The 20,427-nt window shown below is 45.6% G+C and overlaps 1 protein-coding gene across 1 annotated transcript; it reads right to left on the bottom strand.

Annotated features, from left to right (window-relative positions):
* Positions 1–2,713: 2,713 nt before the first annotated feature.
* On the bottom strand, positions 2,714–7,124 carry zbtb14 (zinc finger and BTB domain containing 14). The gene is made up of 2 exons (XM_072467486.1): positions 6,992–7,124; positions 2,714–5,579 (listed from the first exon to the last, which is right to left on the bottom strand). Exon 2 carries the CDS (start codon positions 5,561–5,563, stop codon positions 4,238–4,240), a length of 1,326 nt encoding a protein of 441 aa, XP_072323587.1. The 5' UTR covers positions 5,564–5,579; positions 6,992–7,124; the 3' UTR covers positions 2,714–4,237.
* Positions 7,125–20,427: the final 13,303 nt, after the last annotated feature.

The following is a 20,427-nucleotide window of genomic DNA, read 5'->3' as shown; positions in this document are numbered from 1 at the left end:
GTTCAGTTTCTGAGTCTGCGGGATTCAAAAGCTGGTATGGACTGGTAGCTAAGAGCGCCTATCTCGTAGCGAGCGTTGACTTGAGGCTTACTTTCTTGGAGGCCGCCGGACAGTTCACGCTCAGGGGTTGCTTCGCGTTGCTGAGTGACCCTGTAAAGAAGGACGATTTGAACTTGGGGGCTTTGCCTTATAGTCCCCAGGGGCTTCCCGCCCAATCCTTACTACAGGTTTCCAAGTAGATCATAAGGAAACTAGGGACAGCATTGTGGCAGTGGGCAGCACTGCTGGCTTACTGCGCCAGGGACCAGAGTTCGATTCTGACCTTGGGTGACTGTGTGAAGTTTGTATGTTCTCCCCTTATCTGCATGAGTTTTCTCTCAACGTCCTACAATATGCAGATTAGGTAAATTGCCTTTGCTAAAATTGCCCCTTAAGTGTCCAAGGTTAGATGGAGTTAGAGCGGTGGAGTGGGTCTAGGCAGGGTGCTCTTTCAGGGCGGGTGCAGACTCGATGGGTCAAATGGCCTCCTTCTGCACTGAAGGGATTCTATGTTCTATGATTAAACTCAAAATAGTACATCTAACATACAGTAATCTTTTACAAACTGGCAGGCACTGGAGAAATATTTATACTAGAAACACAACATGGGAGGGACATCTTAAGACCTGACAGGATTTCCATTAATTTATGAATGGAAAACCGTGCTGATCTGTGGAACCAAATTTCTTGTTCTCTTCCGCCTGCCCATCCCAACCAACTTTGTGAAGTTGGGTGGCCACTCTCTTTCACTGTGTGGTGAAGGTACTCTGTGTTAGGTAAGGAGTTCCAGGATTTTGATCAAACAAGAGAAAAAGCAGCAATATATGTCAAGTCAAGATGATATGGCGGTGTTCGCATGTACCTACTGCTCTTGTCCTTCTAGCTGGTAGAGATTGAGAAATAACAGGCAGGTCAGGTACAGGCAGATAAAATGAATGTGCTGCCGCGATTCATGTTTATTTTCCAATGCCTGCCAAAGGCATTTTTTGGAGATTGAAGGGATGATTACCTCGTTCATATGGGGAGGGAAGGTGGCCAGAGTTAGAAAGGTACTACGACAGAGAGGAAGGCAGGCAGGGGGTTTGGGTCTTCCGAACCCGATGTATTATGACTGGGCGGTGAATGTGGAGAAGGTACGGAGCTGGGTCAGAGGGGTTGACTCCTAATGGGTCAGAATGGAGTAAAGTTTGTGTCAGGGGTCGGGATTGAAGGCGCTAGTGACAGCGCCGCTCCCGACGGCTCCAGGGAGATACTCAGGGAGTCCAGTAGTAATAGCTTTGTTGAGAATTTGGAGGCGGTTTCGCCAGCACTTCGGGTTGGGGGCAGGGTCAAGGGAAATGCCGATTCGGGGGAACCATAGATTTGAACCAGGGAAGTGGGATGGTAATTTTTAGAGATGGAAGGAGAAAGGAATTAGGACACTAAAAGATTTGTTTCTTGTGGGTCGTTTTGCAGGATTGGAGGGGCTGGGAGCGAAGTATGGGCTGGAGCAGGGGGAAATATTTAGATACATGCAGGTTCGAGACTTTGCAAGAAAGGAGATACAGAGCTTCCCAGTAGAGCCGGCTTCCATTGCTGGAGGAGGTGCTGACAACAGGGGGACTGGAGAAGGGGGTATTATCAGCGGTTTACAGGGCTATTTTGGAAAAGAAGGCGCCGCTGGAAGGGATCAAGGCAAAGTGGAAGAGAGTATGGAGGAGGGGTTCTGGTGTGAGGTGCTCCGGAGGGTGAACGCCTCCATCTCGTGTGCAAGGTTGGGGCTGATACAGCTGAAGGTGGTGTATAGAGCACACCTTACAAGGGAGACGATGAGCCGGTTCTTTGAGGGGGTAGAAGATGTGTGTGAACGTCGTTGAGGGGGAGGGGCGAAACCACATTCATATGTTTTGGTCCTGTCCAAAGCTGGAGGATTTCTGGAAGGTTTTTAGGGTAATCTCTAAAGTGGTGCACGTGAAACTGGGCACGGGCCTTCGGGAGGCCATATACGGGATGTCGGACCAGCCAGGGTTGGAAACCGGTACGGAGGCACATGTTGTAGCCTTCGCCTCATTGACCGCCCGAAGGCGGATCCTGCTCAGGTGATCAACCTCTCCACCCTGTGCCCTGGCGTGGCAGGCGGGGGGCTGGAATTCTTGACGCTCGAAAAGGTCAAATTTGAACTGAGGGGGAAAGATGGAGGGGTTCTACAATTCATGGGCATTATTCATTATATACTTTCAAGAATTAAATTACATCGAACATTAGTGGAGAGCGGGGGGGATTGCTGGGAGATGGGGGACAGTATGTGACTATGGGTGATTCCTGATTCCTTTTTGTCATTTATTTATGTTAACATGCAGGCTAATGTTTGGTGGGAGGATGAGATCGTTGTTATTGATATGGGATTGACATCGCATTTATTATTGAGTGTTGTTGGGAGTTGTTCTCATCCATAAAAGTGATCTTGCATTTCATCAAATTCCTGACTTGTGCCTTGTAGGTGTAGGAGTCAGCAGGCAAATCACTCACCACAGAAAAGGCAGCCTCTGACCTGCTCTTGGATCTAGTGTGTCTGTGGTTCAGTCAGTTGTACTTCTGGTCCTGGTGATCCTCACAGTATGTTGGTGCGGGTGTTACGACAAATGAATAAAATGCAAAATATATGTTTTAAAAGGAAAACAAATCAGTGACATGCTTTTCTAAAATGTTTACATTTTAATTCGCAGAAGACATTTTTCAGACAATAGTAAATGTTCTGAGAAAGGCAAGTTAGTTTAGTCTAACACTGATCAAACCAATTATAAAACTGAAAACAAAATATGTTCAAATGACCCAATTCAAATTTATATGTATTCTTTTGATCACAAAACATTCATATCAAAACACTGACAACTAATTTGAGAGTAAGCACATCGCTTACATCACTATAGGCTTGACACATGAATGCAGACACTGGCACAGACTAGGGTGAAAGCACTTTGATATATGCAACCTGTATCATTAGCTGGTATAAAGTAATACCGACATGTTACATAGGCTACTCAAAAAATGCATATGTATGAAAATTTTAATCATATTTTCTAAACTTTGAGCTGGGTAAGACAACTTAATCTGATGTAAAGTCTAACAGTAAATATTACAATTAATCAATTTTTAATTTAAAATATTTACAGACAAGTATCTACTTAATATTTTACCATAGGAATGATCAGATAGCTGCTTTAAGGAGAGAATTCTTAAGTGCAGGCAAAAAAGCAGCATGCCTCCATTGTTAAGTTGCTAGTGACCCAGATTTTGCTCCAAAGCCGTTTTAGGGATGTGGTAAGTGTCTTTTGAGTCAGAAGCTTTGCTGTTGTCAAGGTCTGCTGCTATTTGTCAAAATCCACAACTCAAGCTTCAATTTAGCAAGGGAGGTACTGTATGTAAACTTATCTTATTATATCAGATTCTGTGTTAAGAACACTAAACATTGATACTTATGTTCTTTCACCATTATAGAATACATGGTACAAAGGAGTCTGCATTTATCACAATGTATGCATCCTGCACCATTAGCTGGTATAAAGTAAGACCAACATATGACATAGGTTATACAAAAATTATCTTTGCTTATTTAACTTATTTAAAAGAAATAGTGGTACAAAAAACAAACATCAACAGTAGTTCTTTTCTGTTAAGCACGCTTAAAAATTAGGCATAAAATTGCTCCAACTAAAAATTAGCAACATATATCTGGGCTGATGGCCATCCAAAAGAATGGGTATCAAAATACTTTGATCTTACTCCCAAAGGGTTTTGACCTTAGTGGTTCATTTGCTACCACTGAATATAGTCAAAAAGTCTGCAGTGGCAGGTCAAAATGTTAAAGACAACTTTATTTTAAAAAAAATATTTAAAACTGTAACACATCACTCAAAGTATGCCATAAATACATTATTGCACTATACAAGGATTTAAGCATCTGAAGTGTTTAATTCCGTAATTTATCCTGATGTCCCAAACGTCCAATCCAATTAATTCCTTGTACAGTGCAATTTATCCTAAATATATTATATTATATACACAGACAGAAAAAAGAATTCTTCATAAAAATTGTGAAAAGGAACAACTTGAAGGCAAAAATACATAAAGGTGATATTTATTAATTCAGTTATCGATATTTGATATAAGCCCTTTACAGAAACAAAAGAGAAATGGGGAAATTAGCACTAATTTAGCTTCAACTACAGGCTATACTTTCCAGGTTTTGCTCTGTTTCAGCTGCCATCGCTGCAGCTTGCAACTGCTCTGTTTCACTAGCAATCACACTTGTAGGCACTTGTTTGCGTTCACTGTGCATATTGTTTTCATGCCTCTTTAGATCCGAAGCTTTGGCAAAAGCTTTAGTGCAGGAACCACAAACAAATGGCTTTTCACCTCGGTGCCTCCGCTCATGATCTTTCAGGTGAGACTTGTGCTTGAAAGCTTTGTCACACATGTGACATGCAAAGGGTCTTTCATTACTGTGGACCCGTTCGTGTTTCTTTAGGTCAGGTGCTCGAATGAAAGATTTTCCACACACATCACATCCATAAGGTTTGAAACCGGTGTGAATTTTGAGATGTTCTTTCAAGTGAGCTTGTGTGGTGAAGGCCTTTGAGCAGATGTCACACACAAACGGTCGATCAGCAGAGTGTAACTTCTCATGTTTCCTCAGACGTGTTTCATCAGTGAAAGACTTGCCGCAGGTCTGACAACTGAACTGTTCCCTGTCCCCATACAGCAAATATTCAAATTTCACATCAGTGTTTGCTGTCCAGCCAGGCGGCTGTTCTTCCTTGACTCCACTCATGCTTTCATTGAAAGCAATAGTTGGAGGTGGTTGGGGAGTCACATCCTTTGGCTCAGCTGTCTCAATGGTTTCCACTTCTGGTGCAAAGCAACTGACTTTACGAACTTCTTCACTTCCAAGTTCTTTTAAAATGGCTTCCTGAACCCGAAAGCCATTAGCTTGGGACTTCCCGTCATCCTGATTTGGTACGGTCTCCTCTATTGCTTCTTCTGATTGAGCTTCAAGTTGATCTCCAATTTCTTCTATCTCCTCGTCAGTGCTATTTACTGAGGGCCGATGGATTTTAGCACTTATACTGTAAGGATATCGGCTTTTACGACGAGCTGCATTCTGTTGAGGAGACACATCACGCTTCTGAGTACATAGTTTATCTAAAAATTTTATTCCGAGGATTTGTCCAGAAGACATCATCAGGTTCACATCTTCTCTCTTCACAGAAATTTTGGAGGTGTACATATAATTCAGTACTTCTTCAAATATATCTGAACGCAAAAAATCAATCTCAATCACTGAAGAACTGTCTACCTCCAGTTTTTTAAACAGCTTCTTAAAGTAAGTGCTGCAAGCTGCCAAAACACATCTGTGTGCTCGGAACTTAACATCTTCCACCACAATGGCTATGTCACAGAATTCTCCTTCTAACCGCTGTTCATTCAGGGTCTTCAAAAATGCATTTTTATGTTCATCATCGATGTATTTAACTACTTCACCCATTGTGCACTGTAAGCAACTGGCAAAAAAGGAATAAAACAATTCAAGTTTCTGCATATAGTCAATAAACACGATAATGTGAAATCTTAAAACAAAATTGGAGCATTTAGAATGCGAAATCTCAAAACCAAATTGGACAGCATTAATTATGGTTCTTAAAAGAAAAAGAGGCATCTAAATTTGGATATTTTAATATGACTTATCCACAACATCCCACATTAAATCAATCTGCTTTATTCTGGGCTTTACATATTCCTAATTCTGCTATTGAACTGCAAATTTTTGTCTGCCAGGTGCCTGACCCAGCTTTGACAAAGAGTCACCCAGACTCGAAATGTTAACTCCCTTCTCTCTCCACAGATGCTGTCAGACCCGCTGCCATTGTCGAGTATTTTCTGTTTCTGTGGCCATCCCTCTTGTCCCGACTTCATTTTTAATCGCTCCTCATAGATGCCTATAGTAAGATGCAGCTACAAATTTGTTCGCGGGAGTGGAAACCCAATATTTCCCCAGAGCTTTCTGAGCCCCGCCAGGGGTACCCAATCTCTACTCGATGCACATTTGGAGTGTAGGGTGGACGCCAGCGGGCGGGGTGGCGCCTGCGCTGTGCAGGCCGGCCGCGGCGGGGTGGCGCCTGCGCTGTGCAGGCCGGCCGCGGCGGGGTGGCGCCTGCGCTGTGCAGGCCGGCCGCGGCGGGGTGGCGCCTGCGCTGTGCAGGCCGGCCGCGGCGGCGGCGATGTGCACTGCCCGCCTCTGCCTGCACCTCCCGGGCGCGGCTCGGCGCAGCGCTTCCCGCCTCGGCCTCGGGGCCGCGCGCTCGCTCGTCCCCGCATTCCGCCGGTTTGCTTCGGATTTAACATTAATCATTTCGGGGCAGGTATTAATTCAATAACGCAGTGAGAAATCCACTGGTTTGTGACAGCAAATAATAACGATGATGGTAATAATAATAATGGTGGTGGTTTGGGGCATCGAATCATAAATTGATGTTTTGATCTTGGCGTTGTAATATATCCACATTTTAATACGGGGAAAAAAATCAAAGAGGGATTTTAATTCTGAAACCCCCACAACTTTTTATTTTAAGATGGAATGAATTCATTCAGAGTGCGTGTTGGGTTTCCCTTCTGCTGATTTCAGTTATCGGGGATGGAGCGGGACACTCGGGAGCGGAGAGGAACCGGGGCCGCGCCCGCCCGCTCCCGCCGCGCCTCGCACGAGTGTCGCTCGCACCGACCATCTTGTTAGGGCCGCCCAGCGCCCCGCTTCAGGCAGGCTGGAGGCTGCAGACTCTGAGCGCGGGTTCAAGGCCCGCCCGCCCGCACTGACGGGACGGTGCAAACAGGGAGGCGGCGGGAGGGAGCGCGGAGCGGCCGGCCGGAGCGCGCATTCGCCGACCCCGAGACGCCGTCAGCGACGCGGCCGCCTTACCTGGCTCGGAAAGGGGCTGGCGTTCCGGCCCCAGCGCGCTGCACACGGTCTCCGGAGGGAGGGAAGGAGCTCGCTGGGCAGCAAGCGACTTGTGGATGTGGCCGCTCCACCCGAGCGCGCTCCGCCCGACGGAGTGACGCGCGGCGCAGGCACGCGGGGGGGGGGGGGGGCGGCGGCGCGAGCTCGACGGGAACACGCACGGGGGCGGGTATCGGGATTGGAGGAGGGATCCAGTCCCGGGGGAGTGGTGGCGGTGGATCCAGTCCTTGTGGGGGGTTGGATCCTGTCCTGGGGGAGATGATCCAGTCCTGGGGGGGGATTCAGTCCTGAAGTGGAGAGATCCAGTCCTGTGGATGGGGGTCCCAGTCCCGGGACAATCCAGTCCCGGGGGCGGGGAGATCCAGTCCCGGGGGACTCAGTTCTGGGGATGTGGGGGATCCAGTCCTGGCGATGGAGGGGGAGAGATCCAGTCCTGGGATGGGAGGGGGGGGTCCAGTCCGTGGGGGGGGCGGCGGGTTCCAGTCCCAGGGATTGGGAGGAGTTCCAGTCCCGGGGATTGAGGGGAGATTCATATTCTCCCCTCCCCTTCGCCTCTGCCTCTCCCATCACTCCTCTCTCCCCGACCCCCTCAGATCCTTTACTCCCTGTCCCTTCCCCTCTTGCATTCCCCTTCCATCTCTCCCCTCTCCAACTTGGCTAATAGGGCTGACTGCTCCTGGCCTAGCCCAGAGAACAAAGAACAAAGAAATGTACAGCACAGGAACAGGCCCTTCGGCCCTCCAAGCCCGTGCCGACCATGCTGCCCGACTAAACTACAATCTTCTACACTTCCTGGGTCCGTATCCCTCTATTCCCATCCTTTACATGTGTTTGTCAAGATGCCCCTTAAATGTCACTATCGTCCCTGCTTCCACCACCTTTGTGGATAGCACAATTGCTTCACAGCTCCAGGGTCCTAGGTTCGATTCCAGCTTGGGTCACTGTCTGTGCGGAGTCTGTACATCCTCCCCGTGTGTGCGTGGGTTTCCGCCGGGTGCTCCGGTTTCCTCCCACAGTCCAAAGATGTGCAGGTTAGATGGATTGGCCATGATAAATTGCCCTTAGTGTCCAAAATTGCCCTTAGTGTTGGGTGGGGTTACTGGGTTATGCGGATAGGGTGGAGGTGTTGACCTTGGGTCAGGTGCTCTTTCCAAGAGCCGGTGCAGACTCAATGGGCTGAATGGCCTCCTTCTGCACTGTAAATTATATGATGATTAATCTATGATTAATCCTCCGGCAGCGAGTTCCAGGCACCCGCTACCTTCTGTGTAAAAAAGCTTGCCTCTTACATCTACTCTAAACCTTGCCCCTCTCACCTTAAACCTATGCCCCCTAGTAACTGACCCCTCTACCCTGGGGAAAAGCCTCTGACTATCCACTACAAAGAACAAGATCAAAGAAATGTACAGCACAGGAACAGGCCCTCCAAGCCCGTGCCGACCATGCTGCCCGACTAAACTACAATCTTCTACACTTCCTGGGTCCGTATCCCTCTATTCCCATCCTATTCATGTATTTGTCAAGATGCCCCTTAAATGTCACTATCGTCCCTGCTTCCACCACCTCCTCCGGTAGCGAGTTCCAGGCACCCACTACCCTCTGCGTAAAAAACTTGCCTCGTACATCTACTCTAAACCTTGCCCCTCTCACCTTAAATCTATGCCCCCTAGTAATTGACCCCTCTACCCCGGGGAAAAGCCTCTGACTATCCACTCTGTCTATGCCCCTCATAATTTTGTAGACCTCTATCAGGTCGCCCCTCAACCTCCGTCGTTCCAGTGAGAACAAACCGAGTTTATTCAACCGCTCCTCATAGCTAATGACCTCCATACCAGGCAACATTCTGGTAAATCTCTCCTGCACCCTCTCTAAAGCCTCCACATCCTTCTGGTAGTGTGGCGACCAGAATTGAACACTATACTCCAAGTGTGGCCTAACTAAGGTTCTATACAGCTGCAACATGACTTGCCAATTCTTATACTCAATGCCCCGGCCAATGAAGTCAAGCATGCAGTATGCCTTCTTGACTACCTTCTCCACCTGTGTTGCCCCTTTCAGTGACCGTAGACCTGTAAACCTAGATCTCTCTGACTTTCAATACTCTTGAGGGTTCTACCATTCACTGTATATTCCCTACCTGCATTAGACCTTCCAAAATGCATTACCTCACATTTGTCCGGATTAAACTCCATCTGCCATCTCTCCGCCCAACTCTCCAAACAATCTAAATCCTGCTGTATCATCTGACAGTCCTCATCGCTATCTGCAATTCCACTAACCTTTGTGTCGTCTGCAAACTTACTAATCAGACCAATTACATTTTCCTCCAAATCATTTATATATACTACAAACAGCAAAGGTCCCAGCACTGATCCCTGCAGAACACCACTGGTCACAGCCCTCCAATAGAAAAGCATCCTTCCATTGCTACTCTCTGCCTTCTATGACCTAGCCAGTTCTGTAACCACCTTGCCAGCTCACCCCTGATTCCGTATGACTTCACCTTTTGTACTAGTCTACCATGAGGGACCTTAAAAAAAGGCCTTACTGAAGTCCATATAGACAACATCCACTGCCCTACCTGCATCAATCATCTTTGTGACCTCCTCGAAAAACTCTTATCAAGTTAGTGAGACACGACCTCCCCTTCACAAAACCATGCTGCCTCTCACTAATACGTCCATTTGCTTCCAAATGGGAGTAGATCCTGTCTCGAAGAATTCTCTCCAGTAATTTCCCTACCACTGAAGTAAGGCTCACCGGCCTGTGGTTCCCTGGATTATCCTTACTACCCTTCTTAAACAGAGGAACAACATTGGCTATTCTCCAGTCCTTCGGGACATCACCTGAAGACAGTGAGGATCCAAAGATTTCTGTCAAGGCCTCAGCAATTTCTTCTCCAGCCTCCTTCAGTATTCTGGGGTAGATCCCATTAGGCCCTGGGGACTTATCTACCTTAATATTTTTTAAGACGCCCAACACCTCGTCTTTTTGGATCTCAATGTGACCCAGGCTATCTACACACCCTTCTCCAGACTCAACATCTACCAATTCCTTCTCTTTGGTGAATACTGATGCAAAGTATTCATTTAGTACCTCGCCCATTTCCTCTGGCTCCACACATAGATTCCCTTGCCTATCCTTCAGTGGGCCAACCCTTTCCCTGGCTACCCTCAGAGCTCCAGCAGTTTCATGAAAGAGTATTACAGAAAATGCAAATAATCCATTCAGAAATCGTCTGCCATGTCTTTTGTTTCAGTTATTGGCACCTCTCTTGATTGTGAAAAAGTGCTTATTCGAAAGAGGGAAATAAACGTAAATGCTGCATTTATTTTAGGGAGATCAGTTCAGTTTCTCACTCTTGCAAGCTTTCATGATACAAGAAAAATCAGTCAAATGTGGCTAACAAAGGAAGTTAAGGATTGTATAGGATTAAAAGAAACTCTTTTAAAGTTGCCAGAAATAGCAGTAAACTTGAGGATTGGGAGGATTTTAGAATGTAACAAAGGAGTTCCAAGACTCTGATAAAGAAAGGGAGAATAGAATATGAATGTAAACTTGCAATAAACAGTTTTAAAAATTGTAAAAAACTTCTATAGGTGAGTAGAAAGAAAATGAATGGTTGGCTAAACAAACATAGGTGCATTACAGGCAGAGTCAGGATAATTTATAATTGGGAAGAGAGAAATGGCAGAGAAGCTGTATGATTACTTTGTGTCTGTTTTCACTGGGGAAGATACAAGAAATCTTCCAGAATTAAAGATCCAAGGGACTAGGGAAAAAGAGGAATTGAAAGCAATTGGTATTAAAAATAAGGTTGTACTTGAGAAATTAATGGGACTTAAGGTTGATAAGTCCACGGGACCTGTTGATGTATATCCCAGAGTGTTGAAAGAGATATCTACGGATATGATGGATTTATTTGTGATCATCTTCCAAAATTCTGCAGAGAGAATCAGTTACCGTTTGGAGTCCATATTTTGAGTCATTGGGGAGTCTAGAACCAGGGAGCACAATTTCAAAATACGGGGGAAGCCACTTAGGACTGTGATGAGGAGAAATTTCTTTATTCAGAGGGTTGTGAATCTTTGGAATTCTCTACCCCAGAGGGCTGTGGAAGTCATTGAATGTGTTGAAAGAAGATATTGCCAGATTTCCAAATGCCAATGGACTAATGGAACATGGGATAGTGTTGGAAAAGTGTGGATCTCGAATAACAACGAGTCAGAATACAGGAGGGAGATAGAGAACCTAGTGGAGTGCAATGGCAACAATCTATCCCTCAATGCCAGCAAAACTAAAGAGCTGGTCATTGACTTCAGGAAGCGAAAGCGAAATACTGTACACACTCCTGTCAGCATCAACGGGGCCGAGGTGGAGATGGTTAACAGCTTCAAATTCATAGGGGTGCACATCACTAACAATCTGTCCTGGTCCACCCACGTCGACGCTATCATCAAGAAAGCACAGCAGCACCTATATTTCCTCAGGACACTAAGGAAATTCGGCATGCCCACATTAACTCTTACCAACTTTTACAGATGCACCATAGAAAGCATCCTATCTGGCTGCATCACAGCCTGGTATGGCAACTGCTTGGCCAAAGACCCCAAGAAACTTCAGAGAGTCGTGGACACAGCCCAGTCCATCACACAAACCTCCCTCCCATCCATTGACTCCATCTACTCCTCCCGCTGCCTGGGGAAAGCAGGCAGCATAATCAAAGACCCCTCCCACCCGGCTTACTCACTCTTCCAACTTTTTCCATCGGGCAGGAGATACAAAAGTCTGAGAACACGCACAAAACAGTTTCAAAAACAGCTTCCCCACTGTCACCAGACTCCAGAACGACCCTCTTATGGACTGACCTGATTAATACTACACTCCTGTATGCTTCACCCGATGCCAGTGTCTATGTATTTACATTGTGTACCTTGTGTTGTCCTATTATTTATTTTATTTTAATTTCATGTACTTCATGATCTGTTTGAGCTGCTCGCAGAAAATTACTTTTCACTGTACCTCGGTACACGTGACAATAAACAAATCCAATCCAATCCAAAGGCATTGAAGTGGATGATGAGCCATGGTCACACTGAGTGGCGGAGCAGATACAATGGGCTAATGCCCCACTCCTGCTCGTGTGTAAGCACTGTAAAAATAAGCTTTAACATTACAGCTACATCTGTGGTAATGTTTAGTCAATCTTGCAAAGGTTTGCATGTTTGGATTAATAGCTAAGTTTGTTCAAACAAATTCAGTTTTGTTTTAAAAATAGGATCTCTGACAGAAAGAAATTAATATCCTTGTTGCAAGTTACTTTTTTAGCAAATGTATCAATCTTTCCATTGTACCTATTGGATAGTGATAACAAGATATGAATTGCTCACAGTAACTCTTATCATGTAATCCATGGCCATCTTCAGTAATTACAAAATCCACTTAAATGGAAAAGAGTAATGAGGTTTTCCGCACATATGCCCAGAGTCTCATACCATCTGCACATTGTCCTCAAGGTGACTGTGATGGGGAAGAGAGTGTTGTCCACCTCCTTGTGGAATGTGCCGTCGCAAAGATGTTCTGGAGAGAGATGAGGTGGCTTTTGTCAAGGTTCATCCCAAGCAGCTCTGTGACACAGGACTTTGCACGACTGACTGTTCCCAGGGACGCACACTAAGACAAACATCAGCTGTTGTTGGAGGATCATCAACTTGGTGAAAGACGCTCTTTGGTTCACCCAAAGCTTTTTGGTCTTCCAGTGCAAAGAGTTGCCCCCGACTGAGTGCTGCAGATTGACACATTCCAAAGCCCAGGACTATGTGCTGAAGGATACTAATCCACAAATCTCTCCAGGCCCTTCCCTTTCCACACCCCAAATGTAGTGTCCAATCTCAACGGTTCAAATAAATGATTGCCACAGGTAGGGGCCAGCTTCGACACGGCTCCAAGCTTAAAATGCTGCCTGAATTATCTCAATATCGTTAATCACTGGGTTTGAGGAGTACCTAGCTGGAGAAAGCGGAAGCAAGGCCATTACCAGAGCCCCCAGACTAGACCCCCACTCCTTGACCTCACCTCTATTTGTCCCAATACGGATCCTGGATCACTGTACCACCCCAGCCCCTTCTCATCATTGGCCGCCAAATAATAATAAAGCAAATTCGGCAGTGCTAGACCCCTGGCTACCTATCCCATTGAAGAACTACCCTAAGGAGCCTCAGAATCTTGACTGCCCATATAAAGGACAAAATCAACCTATTAAACTTACCCAAAAAAGATTTAGGAAGGAACCTGAAGAAAGATACAATTGCTGCCATGTCTCAAGGGGATGGAGAGGACAATAGGTCTGCTTAAGATGAGGTTTCGATGCTGGGCCGCTCTGTGGGTGCCCAGCAATATCCGCCGCAGCAAGTGTCACTCATCGTTGCCAGCTGTGCTCTGCATAATCCTGCTCTGTCCAGGGGGAAACCACTGGATCAGGAGGACGCTGAAGCAGGTGCAACTGCCAACTGCCTCCGAGGAGGAATCCAATGATTACTCAGATGCAAAGCCTGGGCAGGCAAATGGTGAGGTCAAAGAGGTAGAAATGAGGAACCTTCAGGGAGGCAAGGACACCAGGGAGGTCTTGAATCAGTGTTCCTTCAGCTAGGCTGCCCAGGTTTGCCTTCCTTCTGAGGCCAGGATCACTGGCTTGTTCCCGAAACATCTCACACAAAGTCATACCATCAACCCAATGTGGCATCACTGCTCCAGTAATTACATTTTCTGCCCCAAATGTCTTTCACCAGGCACTGATGAGATAAACACCCGTTGAAATAAAGGACACTCAGAGCTGGTGAGCAAAGAATTAATCCTCCTTTATGCTATTTAAGTGAGACAAACAGAAAAGATCCAATCTGAACTGAATGATAAATATGTGATATTTTCAAGTAAACATATGCCACCTGTGCAAACTCATTGCTGTGCTCACTGTGTCTTGGCTTACGTTTACGGGTGCCACATCTTGGCATCCCCTCCCTCCACCCTCGCTGGCAGTCCTATTAGAGGCAGATTGCTGACTGGTGACTTGTTGGCCTTGATGACCTTGGCAGAGGACATCTAGCCAGCGGGGCCTGATTAGGTTCTGCCTGAGGGAATGGGCTCAGTGACATGGCTGGACACTCCTCAACCATTGCAGACCCTAAGGATGGCACGTTGATTGGCAGAGAGGTGGAGGAGCTGCTGTCCTCAACAGCATTGTCGTGGAGGAGCCCCGAGAGACGACAGTCACTTGTCCGCCATTGTGAGATGCGCCTGGATCTCCCTGTTCACCATTGATGGATGGGCATCCATCTAAGAGACTTGTGTGGTGCCACACTGGCAGCTCCAGAGGTCATTTCCTGTGTGAAGGCTTGCAGGTCTGATTGCAACACAAGGATCTCCCTGATTCTGTCCCCGGAGCTCACTGTCTAGGCGAGTTGCCGCTCTCGTTGGACGAAGATGCGCACTCGTAGCTCAGGGTCAGCGCAGCGCTCATTCTCCGCAGGGACTCCTCCATGTCGGAGACTGTGGCACACAGACCTTCAGCGATCTCTGCCAGATCTCCCCATGCATCCCACTGGACATCCAGCATTTGCCGCCTTATTGTCGACTCTATCCTCCCACTGTCAGCGCCCTGGGAATCCCCTGCATCCACCATATGCTCAAGCGAGCGTGATGTGCCCTCACCACTGTGCACTACCAACTGAGCTGACATGCTGTTGCCTACCGACATGCCAGTATCTGTGCTGGTGCTTGGTGCTGAGAGAGGGTGTGCCACAGGGGCATCTGCAATCTGTACTTGCTCTGGTGCCAATGGAGGCTCATTGGCGTCCTGGCTGGCTCTGGAGGATGGCTCACCTGAGGGAGGCCAGTACTATATGTCACATCACACAATCACTGTCCATTATACGTGGCTGGTCGCAAGTGATATCAATGGCATCACAGTGGTTTAGTGGGGGCTGCATAACTAGAGGTCATCAATATAAGATAGTCACCAAGAAATCCATTTGGAAATTTGGACAAAATGGGATGAAACAAATGGTACAGGTGCATTTATGGGGAAGCTAGACAAGCATATGAGGGAAAAAGGAGTAGAGGGTTACAATTACAGATAAAGTTGAGGAAAGATGGGAAGAGGCTCGAGTGCAGCAGCAAGACTGGTTGGGTTAAATGGCCTGACTCTGCGGTTCACCCCACTGTGCACTGGCACATACTTTAATGTATGGGGTGCATAATACCAGATCCCTTGGGGTGACATGGTGGCACAGTGGTTAGCACTGCTGCCTCACAGCACCAGGGATCTGAGTTCGATTCCGACCTCTGGTGATTGTGTGGCGTTTACACATTCTCCCCGTGTCTGCGTGGGTTTGCTCTGGAGGTGCTCCGGCTTCCTCTCACAGTCCAAAGATGTGCAGGTTAGGTGGATTGGCCAAGCTAAATTGCCCCGTCGGGTGGGGTTGCAGGAATAGGGCAGGGGGGTTGGGCCTAGGTAGGGTTTCTTTCGAAGGTTTGGTGCAAACACGACGGGTCGAATGGCCTCCAGTACTGTACTGATCCATGTGGAGATAACCTGTTTCACAAGACGTGAATCTGAAATAAAAGTAAACAACAGCATTTTGCATTTATATAACACCTTTATCATGTAGAAAAATGTCTCAAGGTGCTTCATAGGAATGCAATTCAACAAAGATTAACTCCAAACTAGGACACTTTACGGCAGGTGACCAAAAGCTTGGTCAAAAAGGTAGACTTTAAGGAGCTTTTAAAGGAGAAGAGAGCTTGAGAGGTGGAAGAGTTTAGAAAGAGGATTCAAGATAACTCAAGTACTTCAATCAAATCTTCACTTCTGTTCAGAAGCTAAGTAATCTAATCATATGGGAGATGAGCATATTGAGGGTACAAAAAAATTATTAAAAGCTTAATTATCTTAGTACCAGCAGAAATCATTTATGTTTTTTTTCCCAGCGTGGCCAACTTTATAGTAATTGTGAACTAACCCAGATCCATCCCAGGGCTCTACACAGTTTTTGAACAATAATTTCACTGTTAAGAATTTGCTTTTATTACTCAAATTAACTTAAGAATCTTTTTTTTAACAAACATTTTATAAAGGCATTTCTGGTTTTATAACAACAAAAGGTACAAATGCAAATGAAAACATAATTCAGTGTGTAACACCCCTCTCCATCTCTCACTGTTCCCGCCTAGGCTAAACAAAAAATAACCTAACTTCCCCTGTCCCCCTAACTCCCTAACCGCCCCCCCCCCTTATTGAATCTGCTGACAGTTTAGTTTTCCCCGAAGAAGTCGATAAACGGCTGCCACCTCCGAACGAACCCTAACGTTGATCCTCTTAGGGTGAACAACTTGAGGATCTTTAACAGTGCGAAAAAATTGTCTTCTCTTTTTTTATCTGCAAGATAAGTTTTTCTAAATTGGAAAATGTCACACATTCAGCTAAACTGGGGAGGTCCTCTACCCCTCCATTGGACAACAATTCCCTCAAATAACCAGCCAATAGGCAAAGGGAGAACAGGCAAAAAGTGTCAATGCCAATGATCCCAGAACCCGGTTGCAGTGCAGGAAAAAAATGATCTGACTCTTTACATATCTTGTATTTGCCTACGCAGCTCTACAGATCCTTACGTTAACCTCATTATTATCAATTCCCCACTTTCCACAATTTTCTTCAAAGCAGTAGTGAACACCCTACTGCACCTCCTTCCGCTTGCACTCACTCTCAAAACCTGCTACTGCCCTTAAAACGACTTCTCGGTCACATTGCTGTTTCTTCCTGTCACCAAGTACCATTATGGTACTGACGTAAACGGCAAAGGGAGAGTACAAAGAGTTGATAAGAAAGACGTTTCTTCAGCATCACGGCAGTATGAGGGGTTCCCTTCCCTTCCCTTGTTCAAAGTCACGCAATGCCTAGCTGCGGGATTTGGCATCGGCCCGCTGAAATCCATTCTCCTGCCGTTACTGCTGATCTTCTTCAGACCCTCTCCTGAGACCTCACACTGCCGCCACTCACCTGTGTCTGGGTCCTTCCTTGATCTGAGGCCTTGGGTGGATGCCGCACCGGTAGCCGCTATTGCCTTCCTGGTGGCGCTGTTGAGTATAGAAGAGCTGCTCGTCTCTAATCGGCTGGCAACTCTCAGCAGGCGAGACTTCCAACACGAGCCTCTCTATCCCCCGATCCTTGATCCAGATCGAAGCCTGTTGCTGTCCTGTTTAACACCTGAAAGGCACAAGATGCGGCAGCTCTTCTCGAACAGAGGCGATGCAAGGGTCTTGCTGTCTCTCCATGCAGCAGTTGAGAACCTGAGACCTCCACAAGATTCTGCCCAATATTTCAAGTTGATAACCTTACAGGAAAATGACTTTTGATGAAAGGTCATTGACCTAAAACATTAGGTGTTTTTTTCTCAGATGCTGCAAGATCTGTTGAGTATTGTTATTGAAAATATGGAAAGATGTGTCATTTGAAACATGGAAGTCTGGTAATATCTGGTCTGAGAGAAACATGAGAGGAGACAGGGAAAGATCCCACAAAGGGTTACCAGCAGCTGCAAAGAGCAGGATTGTAAAATGCAGATATCCTTGGTCAAGCAGGCTTAGCAAACACACAGGATTTTGAATGAAGCCCAAAACAATGGCTCACACCTTCATTGAAAGTAACTATCTTAGTAAGCAGCTGGAAAGGAAAGGATGAGGTTCAGTTGAATTTGGTGACAATTCTAGGTGTGAAATTTTGCTAATACCAGGTAAATTAAAGAAAACTGGAGACTATCAGTCTACGAGAAATATAATTTAAAGCCAAAATCAAAGTCAAAATTATGAGCTGAGGACACAATTGGAAAATAAAACTAGAGAAATGACAGGAATTAAAAGTAACACCTCTTGAAGTCAAAGCATTTTTGAATATCACAAAGGAACTTTGAACATCACAAAGGACACAATGTAATCATATCTATGTTGTGTTAGATTGTTTAGATCACAGATACTTTTTACAATCACAGGAAATCAAGAGTTACTTTACAATAAAGTCATAAAAACATAATAATTGTTAGAAAAATATATAAACCTGAAGAAAGGGGACAGCAACCAGAACTCGGAGGGAGAGAGGCGGAGAAGCAGAGAAGGAACAAGCAGCTCAGAGTCAGATTATAGTCAGCTCGGCCATGGGAAATAGACATGGCATAACAGCCGAGCTAAAATAGCAAATACATCTAAGGAAGACTAGAATTTAAAGAGTAAGCAGAGTCAACTCAGAGTCAGCCAGCAGAGCCAGATCTCACAGCTCGGTACATGGGAAAGATAGGGCACAGCAACCAAGCTCATCAGCGAATACATCTAAAGAAGACCAGATTTTAAAAAGAAGATTCATTGTCAAGGTGGGCCTGAAGGTCCCTTCAACCAACCAGAAGGATCCAGAAGCAAGATCATTTTCCTTTCTGTAAAGAAAGTAATTGCAGCTTTTAAAAGAAAAAATATAATAATAAAATATAAAATAACTTGATTTAACCTGAAATAGTGGTTATTCCAAAGTCTACTTTACTTACTTAGCAATGCGGGACCCAGGATCGATGCTACTAAGTGGTAAGTAGATGAAATCTTCGGTGAAGGTATGAGTTATACCGGGGATAACTTGAAAACATAGTTTGACCTGAATAGCACCCACTGAAGCCTGCATCGGAGTCGGGGAGTGAGAATCCCTGTTCACCATTTAGAATGCCTGCCCTTTTTGGTATAGGGGGACTTCTAAAAATAGTGGTGAGTTTTCAACAACATGGCGCCCAACATTTAAATTAAAACCCTGTTAATTACGCCCAGCAGGTTGCTTTATTTTCTACATGGCACCCGTCGTGTTAACACTGTGTTAATTATGCCCAGCCGGTTGTTTTGCTTTCTCCATGGCATCCAGTGTGGAGGCCTAGAATATTAGAAGTTCCTTGGTAAAGCGAGACTAGAATATTAGAAGTTTCTAGTTCCCAAGAAACGGTTGGAATATTAGAAGTTTCTAACCGGCACAAAGGCTAGAATATTAGAAGTTTCTAGTCTATGTGTGAGTCAGACTTTACCTGCCGAGTTTAGTCTGGAAAGTCATGTGTGATTGACTTTTGTAAGGATATTCTGTGGATCGAGGGGACATAAAACTCAGGTTGGGTGTGGAAATCAGCAGACTAATGCTGACCCTGAGAAAAAGTCTGCAAGACATCTTGGTGACAGCACTAAAAATCTTGCATCCATTACTGGTAAGGAGGCCAAAAAATAAATCATCCTTAGAGTAAGGCAGATTGTGAGGAGTCAGCCTAGAGAAATAGGGGATGCCTAGAAATCTTTAGAGACCAATAACCAATCGACCCTTAACTAAAACAGGAAGATAGTGCCTTAGTTAGCCTTGGATGGGGTCCAGAAAGGGTACTTATCCTTAATTTCAGAGTGCAACTGAAAGGGACAACCAGGAACAGAACTTAGAATTCCGAAAAAATGGCAATTAGAATAACCCTCTTGCTCTGAAACACGGTCAGGAGAGTTGAAGCAATGAAACAAGAGTGGAAGAAATTAACAGAGGCAAAAAAACTCCTGCATAAGTGAAACTTTATCAGCATGGAGGGGTCTCAATTTTTGTTAAGACTAACTAAAACCCTAAGACCATAGACCATAAGACATAGGAGTGGAAGTAAGGCCATTCGGCCCATCGAGTCCACTCCACCATTCAATCATGGCTGATTTCAACTCCATTTACCCGCTCTCTCTCCATAGCCCTTAATTCCTCGAGAAATCAAGAATTTATCAACTTCTGTCTTAAAGACACTCAACGTCCCGGCCTCCACCGCCCTCTGTGGCAATGAATTCCACAGACCCACCACTCTTTGGCTGAAGAAATTTCTCCTCATCTCTGTTCTAAAGTGACTCCCTTTTATTCTAAGGCTGTGCCCCCGGGTCCTAGTTTCCCCTGCTAATGGAAACAACTTCCCTACGTCCACCCTATCTAAGCCATTCATTATCTTGTAAGTTTCTATTAGATATCCCCTCAACCTTCTAAACTCCAATGAATATAATCCCAGGATCCTCAGACGTTCATCGTATGTTAGGCCTACCATTCCTGGGATCATCCGTGTGAATCTCCGCTGGACCCGCTCCAGTGCCAGTATGTTCTTCCTGAGGTGTGGGGCCCAAAATTGCTCACAGTATTCTAAATGTGGCCTAACTAATGCCTTATAACGCTTCAGAAGTACATCCCTGCTTTTACATTCATGGCCTCTTGAGATGAATGACAACATTGCATTTGCTTTCTTAATTACGGACTCAACCTGCAAGTTTACCTTTAGAGAATCCTGGACTAGAACTCCCAAGTCCCTTTGCAGTTC

Source organism: Scyliorhinus torazame, chromosome 11, assembly GCF_047496885.1.
Source record: "Scyliorhinus torazame isolate Kashiwa2021f chromosome 11, sScyTor2.1, whole genome shotgun sequence".
NCBI classification, from domain to species: domain Eukaryota; kingdom Metazoa; phylum Chordata; class Chondrichthyes; order Carcharhiniformes; family Scyliorhinidae; genus Scyliorhinus; species Scyliorhinus torazame.
The sequence above is the reverse complement of the archived record's forward strand: the minus strand, read 5'-3'. Positions and strand labels throughout refer to the sequence as shown.